The sequence below is a fragment of the Cajanus cajan genome, chromosome 11 (assembly GCF_000230855.2).
Source record: "Cajanus cajan strain Asha chromosome 11, NIPB_CcT2T_4, whole genome shotgun sequence".
Lineage (NCBI taxonomy): Eukaryota > Viridiplantae > Streptophyta > Magnoliopsida > Fabales > Fabaceae > Cajanus > Cajanus cajan.
The window spans coordinates 28,142,726-28,161,178 of record NC_138527.1 but is presented as its reverse complement, the minus strand read 5'-3'; the positions used below and the strand labels follow the sequence as shown (position 1 = coordinate 28,161,178).

At 30.3% G+C, this 18,453-nt stretch overlaps 2 protein-coding genes and 1 pseudogene across 3 annotated transcripts; 1 reads left to right on the top strand and 2 right to left on the bottom strand.

Annotated features, from left to right (window-relative positions):
* On the top strand, positions 1 to 3,517 carry LOC109801141 (Haloacid dehalogenase-like hydrolase (HAD) superfamily protein). Of its 2 annotated transcripts, none has more exons than XM_083067200.1 (9): positions 1 to 199; positions 300 to 407; positions 562 to 644; positions 1,517 to 1,600; positions 1,940 to 2,015; positions 2,122 to 2,194; positions 2,374 to 2,447; positions 2,953 to 3,046; positions 3,245 to 3,517. In XM_083067200.1, the coding sequence occupies exons 1-9, from the start codon at positions 88 to 90 to the stop codon at positions 3,312 to 3,314; spliced, it is 774 nt and encodes a 257-aa protein (XP_082923326.1). In that variant the 5' UTR covers positions 1 to 87; the 3' UTR covers positions 3,315 to 3,517. The 2 variants fall into 2 exon arrangements, with proteins under 2 accessions (XP_082923326.1, XP_020217733.1); XM_020362144.3 differs by having other exon boundaries at positions 2 to 199; positions 3,248 to 3,517.
* Positions 3,518 to 3,842: 325 nt separating this feature from the next.
* On the bottom strand, positions 3,843 to 5,257 carry LOC109800340 (cullin-3A pseudogene; annotated as a pseudogene).
* Positions 5,258 to 14,985: 9,728 nt separating this feature from the next.
* Positions 14,986 to 16,864, bottom strand: LOC109801588 (delta(8)-fatty-acid desaturase 2). The gene has a single exon (XM_020362699.3). It carries the CDS (start codon positions 16,569 to 16,571, stop codon positions 15,225 to 15,227), a length of 1,347 nt encoding a protein of 448 aa, XP_020218288.1. The 5' UTR covers positions 16,572 to 16,864; the 3' UTR covers positions 14,986 to 15,224.
* Positions 16,865 to 18,453: the final 1,589 nt, after the last annotated feature.

The window sequence follows — 18,453 nt, the reverse complement described above, 5'->3', positions numbered from 1 at the left end:
AAACAGTTGGGTTGGGTGGGTTTAGGGTTTAAAATTGAGATTTCCAAAAACAGCTTAGTGCTTAACGACGGGAAGAGAAATGAAACGATGGGAACTACCATGATGAGATGTTCCCACGCCAACGCTCTCTTCAGAGTTCTCAAATCCAAACCCAAACCCCGCAATTCACTTCCACTTTCTTCATTGCATATCAACCAAGGTAAGTAAGTACCCTTTTCCTTTATTATTATTTTGTGATGTTGATTTTTGAATACTTTAATTGAGTTGTTTTTGTGTGTGATTGACAACACAAACATCAGGTACTAGTGGGAAGGCATATGATGCGTTGCTGTTGGATGCCGGGGGCACCCTTTTGCAATTGGCAAAGCCAGTTGAGGACACTTATGCTGCTATTGGATCCAAATACGGTACACTATTCTCTTTTTGTAGTGTTTTTGGAGGACCCCAAATACATGTTTTCTCATAATATATGTTACTCTTGTTACAAGACTCTCCATGTTCCTTCCATTTGTAACATATTTATCATTTCGGGATAATTGTGTATACTATGTCTGTCTTCAGGTGTGACTGTCAATCCTGCTATGATAAAGCAAGGATTTAAGAGAGCATTTGCTGCTCCTTGGCCTGAAAAGCTACGCTACCAGGTCTATCGCCTACCTTTGTTCTTTTTTCTTCTAATGTTTCGCATGATTGCCCATTAAGTTTGGATGTCTTTCTGTCAATCATTTTTTGTTTTTGTCGTTGTTGTTGGGTTGAAGATCTCACCTGCACAAGTAATATTACTAAAATACTAAAATAGTGTTTAGAAGTGAGATACAACTATCACCTTGTATTGCAAAGTTGACTTAAATTTAAAATCCACATTTTAATAATGTACCAAAACTTATTCTAGTGGTGTTGGGCATATTGTGCCACTTGCTACTAGACTATCCACATATGTTCAATTTTGCAAACTTTATGCTCAAGGAGAGAGCGGCAAACTTCACACTTGAGAATAGAGAAGTGTGTTGGAAGGATCTTACATCGTCTAGTATTATGATCAAGGTAGTGTTTATAAGTGAGAGACAATTTTCATCTTAGAAACGGGTTTTATAAGTTTAGTTGGGTCAATCCCACATTCTTAAGAGCTATTGTGTCATAACTCTGGAAACATAGTGTATATGATGTTATATAGAAAATGTGATTAATAATATGAACTGTCTCCACTCTTGACTCTCCACAAGCTTGCTGTTGTCTACAAGGAAAAGAAAGAGGAAAATGTTGTATAAATAAAGTTTACAGGATTGGTGTATTTGCTCAACTACTATGTCACTTTGAAGCCAGCTTTGTGTTATAGTATTATTGCCATTACAGGATATTGCTGTCACTGTGATTTTCTATTTTTTTACATATATTTTTTTCTAACATGAAACCTGACCACATTTAATTTCTTTCAACTTAATATGCAAACAGAAAGTCAGCCGATGGGCAAATGGAATGGGAGTAATATAAACTCTTTAATTTTTGTTCACTACAGGGAGATGGGAGGCCATTTTGGAAACTTGTAGTTTCTGAAGCCACTGGTTGTGGAGATGAAGATTATTTTGAGGAAGTTTATGAGGTAGGGTTTCTCAGCAGCTTATTGTTCTATTAGACAATCCCTCATTTCTAATTTATGATGATTCTATCAGCAAAAGCTAATTTATCTGTATAATGATTTACTCTTTTTGGAAAAATCAATTTATACTTATTAAAAGGATTTTAAAACAAGATCCTGTGTCCATATTATAGGTTTTGACATTGAAGTTTCTTTTTCTTTCTTCTTGTTGGTTCTAGATATTATTGCTTACTTACCCAGGAAAATAGACTGGCAGGAGAATGTTTCAAAAGATACCAGCATTTGTGTTCAAATTAATAATGAGGTACATTCGAGTTTGAACTTTAATGTTGTTTGTGTCAGTACTATGCAAAAGGTGATGCGTGGCATCTTCCAGATGGAGCTTTTGAAACAATTACTCTTCTCAAGGATGCTGGAGGTTACATAATTATTTCCTTTATCTTGAGCAATTAACATTGTTAACCCTATCATTTATCTACATACTTCGAAGTTTGTTTTTACTAACATGACAAGCAGTGACGCAGTTAAGATGGCTGTTGTATCCAATTTTGACAACCGCTTAAGGAAGCTATTGAAGGATCTTAATGTTTTAAATCTGTGAGTATCAGTCATTCCTTCAATGTGCAGAAGTTTAACTATGTAGCAATTTTGAACATTTTATTGGCATCTTTGAGGTGTTCATCTAAGATTGCTTGTTGATGCTTAATTTAAAGAAATTTCACAATGTCTGCTGTTTACATAACATTTAAGGTATTGTTTTCTGGTTTCCACCTCAGGTTTGATGCTGTCATTATATCATCAGAGGTTGGATATGAAAAACCAGATCCAAGAATATTCCAAGCAGCTCTAGGTATATATTATTATTAGTTTACAATGCTTAGTATCTTTCATCTTTGTAACCTGCTCTCGGCTTTCTTGTGAAATATGGTAGATATTGAGTTGTCAATTACGGAACCTTTGTTTGCCAGGCTTTTGTTTTGCATCATTTTGCATCCTTTAATATCTAATGCCTCCTTCGTGCTTGATAGTTGGAGGTACTTTATGAAAAGATCACAGTCAAAATCAAACAGCATTTTTTTTTTATTCTTTTCTGAGGAGATATCTGCAGTATACAACTGCTAGAGTATGTAAGAAACTACAAGTAAACAACAACTGCCACACTTTATTTGGTCTTTGTAAAAAGCATTAGTACAATAAATGAATCACACATAAATTAACTGTTTATGGACATGACTTAATATCTTTTTACCACTTTTGGCTGTAAAAAAAATATTAGAAAACATATACTACGCTTTGTTTGGCAATGATGCTTAAGTTGATTGACTCTCGTTTCCAATGTTTTCCGTTTTTCCTAGATCAAGTAAAAGTAGAGGCTTGCAAAGCCTTACACATTGGAGATGATCAAAAGGCAGATAAACTGGGGGCAAGTGCTGTGGGGATTGATTGCTGGTAAGAGTTTCTTGTCTAAAGTAATATTGTCTTTTTTTTTTAATAAAGAGGTATAACTCTCCTAATATGTCAATCCCTATAGTAAAGTGCGCGTTAATATCAACAGAATAGTTTGTCTGGTCGATCATTTCATGATATTCTTTTGTTGGATTTTAAATTAATTTTTATATCTCATTGTTTTAAATTAATCCGTCAAAGCAGGTTATGGGGTATTGATGTGAAGACATTCTCTGATATACAAATTCGCATCCTCAATTCCGACGCATAACCCTTAATGTGGTTTGTAGCTCTGATTTGTTCACACCGATAACTAGCATTTAATTAGGTGGATGATTAATGTTATCCTCCTCAATTTTTTATGCATGATGCTAAAACATAGATGTGATGAACTTGGTTTCCAAGTTTGGTTAATAATATGTTGCCCCAGAAATGATGATACTCGTTACAAAGGAAACAAGATTTTATCCTTCATATGTGCCTCATATCTATCGTCAATTAACCTAATTTTAACCATAATATACAAAAGGAATGGCTCTTAGCGTCGTTAACGCTCGAGCTAGGAGAGTTGTGTACCTTCTAGATCTCTAATTGACCGAACTGGCTGAGTAATGGCTCTTGGCGTCACCAACACAAGAGCCCGGAGGGCTCTGCACCCTTCTGACCCTGAGTCGGCTGAACAAACTGAACAACATATACTTTCTTGATCCCCATCTGACCGAGCAACCCAAACTATGACCAGTGAATGACGTATTAACGAGTGATTTCCAATAGAATTAGTCAAGGTTGTGATTTTCAGGATTCTTGCATAGACTTGATTACAATTATAAATACGATTCATAGACTCATTATAGAGAGGGATTCGGGTGCAGTTTAGGGGATCATGATCAAAGATTCGTGTCAGGGGTATGAGACCCATATAAATAAGGAGAAAGGGGATTGGGGAAAGACATATTTTTCTCATTCTTGAATGTTCTAGGTCAGGACGGCAGTTAGGTTCTTTTAGGGTTCACTTCACTAAGGGTTCTCCGGCTGCTATCCCCTTTTATATGACTAATTTCACTGAAATCAACAAGCTTTAACAGTTCTAGATAAGACATCTATACAACTTCCTGTTACTATCATTTCTTTCCAAAAATTCTCGCTGAATGAGAGACTCAATCCGTTTCTTTATCTACCGGAATAACATCATCACCTTGTCAAGAGTAACTCCATTGAGGCCTTGCCGCACCTTATCATCTACGAATAGTGAAATGAACTCTTGAAAACGGGGATTCAAGTTAATGAAATATTCAAATGAGGAATTCAAAGCATTCTGGAAGAACCCATCTTTATTAAATGCCAAATTTATAATCTTGTCATACTTCTCTTTCTCGTCTAAGAGCCTCTGCACAAATTCAACAGGATCCTTCAACCTTTCAGGATCCGTGACAAGCTGTTTACCAGACTCTCTGTTATGTGAAGTCATCACTTCAAGTATTTTTGAGAGACTGTCAGTAACACGACGGAACAGGTTATACATTCTACCCAAATCTTCATATTTATCATAACAAAGCATGCTTACCAACCCATAATTCTCCTTATGTATTAATATAAGCATGTAATTTTCAATCATCTCCTTCTCTACCACATTAGTTATTTTCTTTCCTGTCCCGGGATCCAAGTAATGGTTCACTCTATCCATTTCCTCATTCAGACGCTTCTCAGCATTCTTTAGATAATCCCCACAAGCACAACACTCAATAAACTTTTGGGATTCTGCTCGGTAGAACTCAGCTAAAACTTGAAGAAAATGAGTCTCAAATTCTTGCTCATAAACAGAAGGACCTAAATCCATTAACATCATTGTTATATTTCTAAACAGCCCTCTATTAATAACTTTCCCAGCACGTTCACCACACACCAATTTCAAAAGTTTATTCTACAGTTGGGTCTTTATCTGGTTTGAATACATAAACATTCTCTTTCCACAAATTCAAGCCAAGTTGATGAAGAGGGGTTTTACCAGCATCCGGGATGTAAGTCCTATCCATGTACATCATAATGTCTCTAATCATATCTGATGCCTTATTATGATCACTCCATTTCCTGTTCATTTCTTCCAGAAAAGAGCCTTCTAGAGTGGCTTCAATAGACCTAGCTATCTCTTTGAGATGAGCAGTCAGCCCCGAGTATAGCTTCTCACCGAATTTGTGAAAAACCATATTATATGCATTTCTGAATCCACACAATAATGAAGCAAAATAGTTTGTTAGAAACATGAAATCCATTGTCCTCATGAGTCATGAAAAGAAATAAAAACAACAACGAACACAGTTTTGAGAACAAAAATGGATTTTCAATATGGCTTACTGGTAGCACAAATGGGCAGTATGTAAGCTGTGTATGGACTGCAGTGAATGCTATTCGCAAACACTTCTATGCAAATTTTGTAGCGGCCCACCAGTGCACCACTATAGTGGCACTATAGCACACCATCAATAACTACGGACAAAAGTTCTGTATCACATTACTGCGTTAAATGACTTCATTTACAACTGAACCATATATTTGCAATTTGTTCTATGTTGCTACCACTATAATTTGCAACTTGTTCAACATTCCGAAATTTCATGACATGCCAAACTAAGGTTTCGTAAATTGATGCAAATTCTGATGTTTAACTCTGTCCTTCTAATTAATCAGCCAAATTATCTTCCTAATTACTTATGAAGAAAGTATTAAATGTTTTTTTTGTATCTAACATGTTACATGCTACTTCCTCCGTTTTTTTTCATAGATGTTTTGACACTATTTTTTTTGTTCAATTTTCATTATCACTTTTCTAAAATCAATAACTTGTTATTATTATTTTTTATTTTTATCCTTGATAATTAATGTGTGTTTACTAAATAATATGTTTATTCATTTTTAATGTACTTATTTCTTCTCCAATCATCTAAAGGGTATAAAAGGAAAGTAAGTAATAAATACTTTTAAAAATTGAAATATCATTCATTTTCTTAATTCATGTACAAAAACCTTAAATATACAAAAAAAAAATAGAGAGAGTACTCCATCTATTTTTTTTAATTGTCACTTTTTTTTAGTAAAATTGAATTTATTTATTTGTTGTTTTAAAACTATTAATTACTATTTTATTAATTATATCCTTACATCTTATCTATCTTTTAATTAATTTAAACACTAACAATTAAAACACATTTATTACAAAACAAATAAAAGAACATAAAAGAAAGCATTAAAGTCACTTTATGAAAGACGAGGAATTTTTTTTTTAATTTTTTTTATCAATAATCTATAACTATCTATCCATATCTGTTATAAAAGAGATACGATTTAGTAATTATATCCTTAGTCTCTATTTTTTAATTAGACATTTTTACACTTAAACCTAATATATATCCTTTCATCTTCTCTTAAAAACTTCCACGTATAATTTTCTGTTTTTGCTACTAATTATATACAAAGGCATATCTTTCCATAACTACTTTTTTAACTTACACTTTCATTGGAAAAAGTTATATAATCTATAATTATTGTAAAGGACATACCTTTCAATAGCATGTATACTAAATATTTCATTGGAGACAATTATACTCTCAAACAACAATTAAAAAAAATAACATGTAACTATATATTTATTTTATTTTCTAATAGAGGCACAATACTAGTGTATAATAATTACCTTAAACTATTAAAAGGGAAGGGGTTACAACTCTTCATTCAATACTTTTAGTTTTACAGAAGTGAAGTGCTAAATTGTACTCTCTCCATTTTTATTTTTATTTTTTATATTTAAGATTATGCACAAAAATTAAGAAAATGATTGATATTTTAGTTTTTTAAAGTATTTATTACTTATTTTTCTGTTATACCCTTTAAGTAATTGAAGAAGAAATAGGTATATTGAAAAATGAATAGATATATTATTCAGTAAACACTCATTAAATATTAAGGATAAAAATGAAAAAGAAAATTAATAAGTCATTAATTTTAGAAAAATGACAATAAAAAAACAAAAAAATAACGTGAAAACGAGTATAAATAAAAAACGCAGGGAATATTCCTTGTGAAATGACATGCAAAATGAGTGTAGGCATATAACGTCTTTAATGTTGAATGCCAGCTTGACAATGTTGTAAAAAGCAAAGAGTTCCATTCATAAAATTTCCACAGGCATGACATTTGTGGTTGAATTCGAGAAAATGATTTCATGTGAAATACCGGTGTTAATATGTTAAGATGCATTACTCAATTCTTATACATCCCTATTTTCTTTTCTTTTGGTAATCTGCAGCCTTCATGCAAGAATCTTATAACCTCATTTAGCCCCATGACTTGATAAAAAAGGGATATCATGCGAATAAAAGACACATTAAAAAAATAAGAATCATGAGAGAGAATGAAGGGAACCTGTGAAGCTATTCAAAGCTGAGACCACTAACATTGTGATTGTATATCTCATGAATTCCATGTTCCAGAATGGTCCATGTCTTGTCGGCATCAATGCCTTCCCGTTGCTTAAACTCTTGTAGTGGAAACTTCCTCTTCTTCTGGTTACTCATTAAAAGGGTGATTCACCATTTATCCACGTATCAAGCTCAATAATGCTGGGTATGAAGGGATGTATTGGGAAAAATTCAAGTCTCACATCGACTAAAGATTAGACAATTGAATAGTATATAAGTAGAAAACAAGTCTCACCTTACAAGTCGGAGCATAATCCGCTATTATAAGAGATGGTACAAACAGCACTACGTGAAACACTATCAAATTTAATAGAGCAGACCCAGAGAGAGAAGAGAGAGCTTGAGTGTGAGAGATGTGAAAAATAATGAGGTAGAGAGCTCGAGAGTCGTGCAAAAATTATGTGAAAAATTAGGAGAAAAATTTTAAAAATCTTATAAAAAATAACCGTTTAGAATAAAATATTTTATTCTAAAAAATTCGATCAACAACAGATAAACTTTGATCAACATAACGAAAATAGATAAGATTTGAAGATTGAGTTAGCACTAAAAAAAATGTAACTAGAAAATAATCATGATAAGATTTTAATTTTCATCATTCTTTAAATATTTTATTTAAATAAGTTAATTCAAAATTTTTAAATTTTAAATTCTTAATTTAGATAAGGTATTTTATTTTTCACCAGTAGATAAAACTAAATTTTAAAGATTAAATTTTATTAAACTAATAATTTTAAAAATTATTATTAGATAATATTTAATAATTTAAAAATTGTTAATTTTTTATTTATGTCAACCTTAAAAAAAGAGAAGAGGGAGAAAGGAAAAAAAAAAGAAAAAAATTATTTCAAATCTTTTGTAAATTTTTCACTCAAATAAAATATTTAAAATTAAAAAAATTTGAATTACTTCATTAAAATTCTCTATCCAAACACATGTATCTTAATGTAATTTTCAGTCATAATGGGCTTCATCAACATGATAACAAGCTGGTTGACTATTTAATTTTAGCCTAAATATTAAAATAAATACTACTTATTTATAATACTTTTTGTATATAATGCTTTATATATTTATAATATTTACATAATACAAGTTATATGCCATGTGCCCAACGCTGTGTGAATTGCGAATTCCAATTTCCAAACTTGCATAATATGAATTTGCTATAATTAATAAATAGTTATACTTGATGATTAAATAATATTTAATAATTACTGAGAATTATATATAATAACTAATGGTTAGATACTTTTACTGATTGAACTGATGTTCATTGTATGCCTGTATTGTTTGGAATCTTTCACTATTTTGTGTATTTTTCATGATTTTTTTGTTTTGTAGGTTTAGATTATTTAATGCATATATGTAATAATTAAACAGGTGAGTCAATACAGGCTAGCTTTTTTTTTTTTTTCTTCTTCTTCTTTTGTAAACACACGTGGGTAGCTGTATAAGTACTTGTCTCACGCATTCAAATGTGATACATGCTACATCGTTAATATGTCATCATCTTAATAGCTTGTCAAACGGCCTCCCTATGGGTTAATGGTTGTAAATGGGCTGGCTAACTCAAATTTTTTTTGCATGATACTTATTGGATTATGATATTTACATCTCTTTTATTTTTTTAAAAAATTCTAATATTTTTTTTTTAATTTTACAAATTTAACTTTTAATTTATTATTATTTTTTCTTTTCGACACACTTTCCTTCTTACTTTAAGTTTTTATATACATCTTATTGTCTTTTCTCTATTTTTCCACTTATTTTAATAGGTAATTTTAATTCTTTTGATTTTTATATTACTCTCTTTCTCCCTTACCTTTTTTGCTTTTCATATGCACCCAGACCGTAAAATTAGTATGCAACGGTGTTGTAAGTACATGTGACTTCCTCAACAATTTTTGTCGAGCTAGATACACATTTTTTCTTCCAACACTTCCTCCCCTTTCACACCTCCAAAAATCTTAATATCAAATTTTGTATTATGAAAAAGACATTCCGAAACACTAATTTTTACTATTATGAAATATTTTCTGAAATAATGAAATTAGTGTTTCAGAAAGTATTCTTTTAGAATTGTATTTTTTACATATTTTCGAAAAGTACTTTTCGAAACACTAAGTTTAACATTCCAGAAAGTACTTTTCAGAATAGTAATTAATGTTCTGAAAAGTAATTTTTGAAAGTGTGTTATTTTACATAATTCCGACAATTCTTTCCAAAACTGTAAATTTATTGTTTCAAAAAGTACTTTTCAGAGTAGTAAGTTTAGTGTTTTGAAAAGTACTTTTCAGAGTATTAAGTTTAGTGTTTTGAAAAGTACTTTTATGGAAATGTGTTAAAAAAACAATTATATGAAATACTTTTGAGAACACTAATTCTATTATTGTCGAAAATACTTTTTGGAATACTAAAATTATTTGATATTGTGTTTTTTAGATGTGTAAATGGGAGAAGTACTTGAAGAAAAAACATATATTTGACTCAGCACCTTCAACATTGTCAAAGAAGCCACACATGCTTATAACACTGTCAAAAACTAGTTCTATGTCTTGAGTGAGTGAAAAGCTAAAAGAGGAGAGAGAGATGGTAATAGTGTGAAAACTAAAAAAGAAGGAAGGAAGAGAGTAATGTAAAATCAAAAGAATTAAAATTACATATTGAAATAGGTGGAGAGTGGAGGAAGTAAGTGACAAGTAGATGAAAGGCCAAAAGGTAAGGGAATGCGTGTGAAAAATGAAAAGAGGAGAAAAGATGCGTGGAAAAGAAAAAGAAAATCTTAAATTGAATGTTAGGGTATAAAAATAAAAAATAAAAAGATATTTTAGGAATTTTTTTCTAAAAAAAAAAGAAGTGTGCTTATAGGAGGTATATATATCATGAGTCTTACTTATTTTGTGATCGGCCTAACCCATTGACTTATTAGATCAAGTCAAATTGGCTCATTTTATTTTATTTTTAATTTTATGTAAACTTTACAAGGAAAGTAAAATAAAAGTATCAAGTCTAATAGACTCAATAGGTTTCAAGCTAGAAATTTGTAATTGTTGGGCTAGTCAAACTTGTTGGACCAAATCATATTGGTCTAATTCTTTTTCTAATCACCTTTTTAAGCTTTGATCAAGTAATTATGACACTTTTATCTATTAATAGAATCTATTTAATATTTATAGAAGATTAACTGAATGACCAAAATTGTACAATTAGATACCCATAAAACCTATTTCAAAAAATTATAATCAATAAAGTTAAAATTTTACAATTACAATACTTAAAGAGTAAAAATATATAATTAAATCATTAACTTATGAATTAATTTGTTGCATGCACTAAATAGATTATTTCAGGTTTTATTGTTGGTTGTTTTAGTAAATTAGTACATGTACCCATATGATGTGTAGAACAAAATATTCTTTAAAAATAATAAGAAATGGCAATAAAATAAAATATAACTAAAGCATATATTAATGTATAATATTGTTACGAACCACTTACAACAATTGTATATATTCAATTTTCACTTAAAATTTTTAATTATAAAAAGTTAATTAATCCTGCTACAATATTAAAACCTGTTTAAATAAGAAATGAAAAATAAATTAAAACGTAATTAAATAGCTAGCTATAATGTCTTTTAAATTGGCCAGACCTTTTTCTTTGGAAAAAATTTTCTAAATATTATTGACAACCTTATTATATAAGATTCACATCTAACAATTAGTTATAATTAAGATATGTTTTATTTATTAGTATTTTTATATTTACTACATTATTTTATATTACTATTAAGATACATATACCTATTAACATATAATTAATCATATGTATATTAATTAACAATCAGTTGTAATTAATTTAAAATTTTATTATTAATATCCTTATTGTTGAGGAAAAAAAAATATTTGATAGAAATGTCTCCCGATTTGGACAAGAGGAAAAATTTCTTTAAATATTAATAACTTTATATAATAAGATATCTTTATTATTGAGATAAAAAAAAAAAAAGTTGACATAAATGTCTCCCAATTTTGGTAGACTTTTTAGGAGAAAAATTTTCTCTAAATATTAACAATTTTATACAATAAAATTATAATTCAGATATACTTATTTATTAGTATTTTTATATTTATTAATTATTTTATATTACTATTAAGATACATGTACCTGTTAATATACAATTAATCATATGTATAATTTCAACCAACAATTAGTTGTAATTAATTTTAAATTTTCATTATTAATATCCCTATTATCGAGGAAAAAATAGTTGTCAGTAATGTTCCTTAATTTGGATAGACTTTTAGTTTTTAGGAGGTAAATTTTTATTGAAATGTTAACAACTTTATATAATAAAATAAAATATATAATATGATATTCCTAGTATTGAGAAAAAAATAGTTAAGAAAAATGTCTCCCAATTCTGGCAGGCTCTTAAGGAGGGAAAACTTCTTCAAATATTAACCTTTATATAATAAGATAAAATTATAATTAAGATATATTTCTTTATTAGTATTTTTATATTTATTACATTATTTTTAATATTACTATTAAGATACATGTACCTATTAACATATAATTAATTATATCTATATTTTATTCAATAATCAGTTGTAATTAATTTTAAAATATTGTTATTAATATTCCTATTATTGAGAAGAAAAAGAATAGTTGGCAGAAATGTCTCCCAATTTGAGACTTTTTAGGAGGAAACATTTCTCAGGGTTATATTTACATATAAAAGTTGACTTATTAGTGATTCAATAAAAAAAAACTAAATTTATTTAATTGTACTCCTATAGATTATCTGTTATGAGGTTGTTATAATTTAATTAATAATTTTGAATTCAAAATATGAGGTTGTTATAACTTAATTAATAATTTTGAGTTCATATTTTAAATACACAATTATATTAAATATTCTAGGGAAAAAATTTGTCAAAAATATTTTTATTGAGTTTTGACTTAAATATATTTTTAATTTTTTAAATTTAAGATAAATTTATTTTTAATTTTTATTCGAATTTTGTTAGAGAATCTGTCAAATATTGTTATGTAAAATCTACTTATTTGGGTTTTTTTAATGAAAATATTACATTAAATCCAACTTATGGTGCATAATTGTCTCAATCTGTCATTTTCCTATATATTATCAGTGACTTGAGAGAATAAAATAAAATTTGTAAAAATTATATTGACTAAAAATATTAATTTTAAATTTGAGAGATTAAAAATATTTAAACATTGATTTTTTACAACTAACTCATTTGATGATTAATAACTACTAATTTTAGTAACATTAATAGATATTTGTTGAATTTTGTTCAATTATCATCTCTACCAATGAATGTAAATAAACCAGTTTAATAAAAAAAAATAAAATTATTTGTTATATTTAAAAATTAAAGCATTATTTTTTAAATAGTTAACAACATTTGATATTTTGTACTAAAAAAAAATAGCTAAGTAGCGGTTTTAGTAAAAATTGACCATTTTTTTTAATAAAGATCATATATATCTTCTATCAAAGATAATCCTATTTGAATAATATATAATAATTATGAATAATAAAACTCTCACTTCAAATATTTTAATAGAATTGCTAAAATTGAAACTCAAAATCACTAATTAAGCTTAAACATCTTTTTACCGATTAACTTACGTGTTTTTTTTTAATAAAGACCAACCATTTTAGTAAAAATACTAAACATTTAACTTTTAGGCAATGTAATTAACATATAAAGAATAATGACATGTATATAAGCTTTTAAAAATATTGAGCATGAGTTTTTATTTAGTTTTTTTTTTAAATATTAAAAATATTATTAGAAAATTTAATATTATTCGTATTATAACTAATGTAACCTTGGTCCTCCTACGCATATATAGTTAATAATCTAAAGTGGTAATCCCATCTCAAAAAGGCATGTATAGCATAGTTCTTCCAAGTTTCATGGCACTTTAGTTTGAAAAGGGGAAATTTGTTACATGTAACCTTGACATGTCGCCCCCGAAAAAGAAAAAATGGATTAACATGAAAATGATTTATTCTTTTTTAGAAAATCACTTTAAAGAACAACTTAATTTTTAAAATTTAAAACATCTGAATGATCATTTAGTAACTAGAAATTTCTATTTTTCAAGATAAAATTTACATTTAAAAATCACAAAGGACATTAAGTCAGAGCTTGCTATCTCAGTGCAGAAATTTACAAGTTTAAAGTGAATTTATTGTTTGATGTTGACCTCATTTCATTCTATATAATAACATTCCTACCTTTTACTTTTAAGCAAACAAAGGTGATTGTAATTAATAGTCAGAAAAAATGGAACATCAATTATTATTCTAGCTTGCTGTGAATCACCGTTATTTTCTCTTTGCTTACACCACAAGATTAGTATCCAATCACGATCCTATACAGTTGCTATACAAGTGTAGAGATATTAACCTTTGAATCAATATTTATTTCATGAAAAAATAATTAAAAAAATACAAGCTTAAGAAATTTCAACTGTTGGATTAGAACTGCAATCAATCCAGATAAATTCTTAACTGCAGAGGATCTGTTTCCATTTCCAATAACTTCTATCACAAAACCAGATTCAAATTCATTCTGATGGCATCATATGGCATGTTAATTAATCCATTATAGCTTTACAATTGTTAATGCCAGATTAATATCTATGGCTGAAGCCAATTCAAATTCATTATGATGGACTCAGATACATTAATTGATCCATTCCAGCTTTTTTTCTCAATCACCACTATTTCCCCTTATCAAATACTGCTTCCTATGAAATTTACCTAGCTGTCGTTGAGAATCAACGTTTTCAAATCTCAACCATGCTGGAACCACAAGAATAATTTCTTCCAACATGACCCATGCTTTTAGCAAAAGCCATATTCATTCTGATAGCCTCACTACCAACAAATTGCTGACTCATAAGCCTTCACTTGGAATATAAGGGTTGAGTCATAACAATGACATTATCATGGTCGGCCAAAAGATAAGGCAATTAAAGTTTAGGCCCATCAACAAAAATTATTTGCTATTAATTTAATAAAACAAAAAAGGCCAGATATGTTGATAAAAAAAAGTCCAACATATAGCTTTCTCATTTAAAGTATAAAATTCTTTCTCAAATTTTACTTTAGGCTTCACTCAGTGTTAGGCTGGTCCTGAACATCATGAAAGAATCCCTTGATTTCTTTTTATTTTTCAGGCACAAACAAACAAGGGTTGAAAATCAATATGCCACATTGTCATAATTTCATCCTCTCTGTCAACAAAACCAGAATGAAAGAAGAAATATTCTGCTCAACCACTGATGAATAGAAAAATAGAAATACATAACAACTGGATGGAATCTTCTGTGTTTTATTAAGATCAACCATGGCATAACTTCCAGACACTAACAACCTATGCCAAATTGTAAGGAAAAAGGAAGTGGAAAGGCAAAAAGGCATACAGGATATGAATTTTGTATTGATGCAAAGCACATGAACTGTAGTAACATCTGGATCATCCATTTCTACACCACATCTAACAAAAAGCTAAATTCAAAGCCCAATCTGGAAAAGTTGGGGCTAACAAAATCACAATAAGACTTTTTTTTTTCTATTTTCCAAGAGAACCAAAAAAGGAAAGAAAAAAAAAAAAAAAGACCTTGCCAATATCCTAAACTCTAAAAACTCTCAAAATGCCTCAGCCATGGGTATTAACAGCTTCCCACAACAAATTCTTGGGGACAGGATTGGTCAAGTCCCTTGCCTGAAGGGCAGCAGTCCTGAGGGTCCTAATTGTCCACTGATTGGCCTCCCAAAATGACAAGCTCCTATAAGGCAAATTATGCTTCTTGCAAAGGTCACTAACCAAAGGTGAAATCTTCCTCAATTGGCACCTAGGTAGCCTTGGAAACAAATGATGCTCAAGCTGAAACTGCAAGCCACCAAAGAACCAATCCATCCATGAGGAGCAAGAGATATCCAATGTCCCACTAGTCTGCTTCTCAAACCAATCATTACCACTTGGTGCACCAACATACACATTTGCAGCAAAGTGATTCAAGCAGAACTGAATATGCTGAATGGAACAAACAGTGAAGCTAGCCAGCACAAACATAACCCTCTCAGGCCAATTGGGAAGGGAAGACACCAAAAGAGGGAACCAAGTCCAAAACACAAGGATCCCCATTATGTTCAAGGCTCTATCATGCACTCTACGTTTAGAAAACAACAGCAGAATTGTCTGCAAATACAAGTTGACCCTGGCAACACACATAACCGGGTAAAATGTGAAGTGCTGGTAACAGATCAGAAACCTGGCAATGCAATCAAACTCCAATTTCCTGCCATAGAAATGGGAGGTAATCGATTTGAAGAAGCGCGAGGACACAGCGAAAACCGGCATGTGCTGCAGATCAGGGTCATGGTCAAGGCTGTTGCAGGCAATGTGGTGAGCATTGTGAGTCCACTTCCACCAAGCAATGCTTATCCCAGTCAAACAGTTCCCTGAGAGGATCTGTGCAACTTTGTTGAAGCCATTGTTTGTCATAACCACATAGTGGCCCGAGTCATGGCCGACATAGGCACTCTGCATCCAGAGCAGGCCCAGCAGCATGCCTGAGCCCAAATGAGCCCACACACTGGTGCACCACAAGACACCATAGAGCACAATAAGGAACATGGCAGCAACAGATGCTAGGGTTAGGCATGTGACATGGCCCTTGGTGTCAAAAAGACCCATTTTTGAAAACTCAGATGCAAGCTTCCTATAGTCCCTGGACACATCAGAGACCTCGAAATCACTGAGGTGATACCCAGTGAAGAACTTGTCAAGGTGTGACCATGCTGTGCCAGGATGGTATGCTATGAATGCATCTGTGACATCCTGGCCAGCAAGGTTCAAAATTGGAACAGCACCACCAGGGTGCTCCTTAATCCAATCTGACACATTGTACACCTTACCTTGGATTGAGATCCATAAATCTCCCTCCTTGTTGTGACCCTTCAGCTCCTCAGAGGTCATGTACTTCTTCTTCTCACCCTCCATGCCAACAACAAAAACACAAATCAAAAACGATGAGAACAACAACAAAAGATACACACGATACTTATAATGGGGTATCTGATTCGGCAATGCACGCAAATCTGAACCAAGGAATCCCCTTTTACTGCAATGGGGTTCTTATTTTGTTCACGAAAACAACCCCATCAACGGGGACTTCGTTTTGATCTGCCTCAGGGATCTAATACCCTTTTACCCTCTCTCTCTCTCTCTCTCTCTATGTACACAACTCTTCCTCGTGTCCTTCTTTTATTATGCTGAGAAAGTTTGAAGATTTTAAGGTGCCACAACGCACGTTATATCGCACAATAGAAAGGTTCGAACTTTTTTTTTTTTTTTTTTTAATGCTATGTTTGTATGACAGCAAGAAAATATAAAATATATAAATGATTTTTTTTTCTACCAAGCGCTGGGCTCGTTTCTCTTATCTTGCGTAAAAAGAAAATAAATAGGTAACAAATAGAGAAAAAAATACAAAATAAATAGATGAATAAAAATAAATAAGAAATAGAATAAAAATTTTATTATAATAAATTATATATAAAAAATAAAGGGGTGGAATCCATTATTTTTTCACTATATTATTTTCACTCTTTCCTTTCTATTTCTCACTCCTTTTATCTCAACCAAATAGAATGTTAATTAAAATTTTAGATTTTAATTTTTTTATCAAAATAAATGCAATTGAAAAAAAAAAACCTCCACCAAATATAATCAATCAATTTTTTTTACCCACATCAATTAAATTAGTGATTTTCGTATTAATTACATGATTATTTTTAAAAAAAACTTTTTTAAGAGATAAATGAGATTTAAAAGAATGATTTTTATTACCCTTCACTTTCATTGATTTAAAATTTTTCTAGTCTAGTCCACTAAAGACTAAAGAGACCTTGAGAGTTTGTTATAAACCTACGAACTATAGTTTATTGAATAGCATGATATAAAAAAAATGTTTTGATAAGATAAGAAGAAGGAAAATGAGTATAATTAGTTAAAACAAAAAGTATAAGGGAAGGAATAGCACCTCCCTAAGTACTCAAAAAGGTGTGGCTGTAACGTGTTACTACCTGGGACAGCTTGAAATTGAAAAGCACGTGGGGCCCAACGTTGTTGCTTCGCTGGATTTTATGGTCCATCTTGTTTCAACGGCTCTTGAGGAGTGGGTTACCTTGCGGTTTACACTGAATTGGTGGGACACTACAAAAGATATTTATGGAAAACCGCCAATGCCATTTGCTTGCATTCACATTCACAATCACATGAAGAGAGGGTCAATAAGGGTTATGGAGAGTCACTAACGTGTCAGAAAAAATGACACACCAATTTCTTAATTCTTATTTTTGATTCCTTTCGGAGAAGTGGGGTAGAGAACTGTATTTTTGTTGGGAAAATGTGAGTTTGTAGTTATTGTTTAAATTAATATAACAATTATAATGCTTTTTGTTAGGAATTGTGATAAGTGTAGGATAGGACACTTTTTATTGTTAAGTTATAGATCACGATAAGCATGTTTGGTTTTCATCTATTCAAGCATGATCAAGTTCAATTTTCTCCTCCATGTCAAAAGCTACTATATGTAGCTTCTGATTTCCACGTACATTTGAGTAATTTGACGTGAATTTTTTTGGAGAACTTGAATCATCAAATTGTATCTAAATATACCTTATGTTGTCTAATTTGTCCATTTTTATTTGAAGTATAAACTTATTTAAAAACACTAATAATAAGGAAAAATAAAAATTAAGATCAATTTATGTTTAAGCTAATTTGCATAAATTTTCTCTTACTAATTTTACCAAAATTTTATTTTTAATTTGTATATCTAGTTTAACTTATGAATAAATTTATCTAGTCATTCATCCAT

What these genes read in the sequence shown, in the direction of transcription:
- LOC109801141 (XM_083067200.1), top strand. Translation starts at nt 88, where the DNA reads ATGGGAACTACCATGATGAGATGTTCCCACGCCAACGCTCTCTTCAGA. An exon ending in TTCATTGCATATCAACCAAG is followed by an intron (nt 200 to 299) that starts GTAAGTAAGTAC and finishes CACAAACATCAG; the next exon opens with GTACTAGTGGGAAGGCATAT. An exon ending in GCTGTGGGGATTGATTGCTG is followed by an intron (nt 3,047 to 3,244) that starts GTAAGAGTTTCT and finishes AATCCGTCAAAG; the next exon opens with CAGGTTATGGGGTATTGATG.
- LOC109801588 (XM_020362699.3), bottom strand. Translation starts at nt 16,571, where the DNA reads ATGGAGGGTGAGAAGAAGAAGTACATGACCTCTGAGGAGCTGAAGGGT.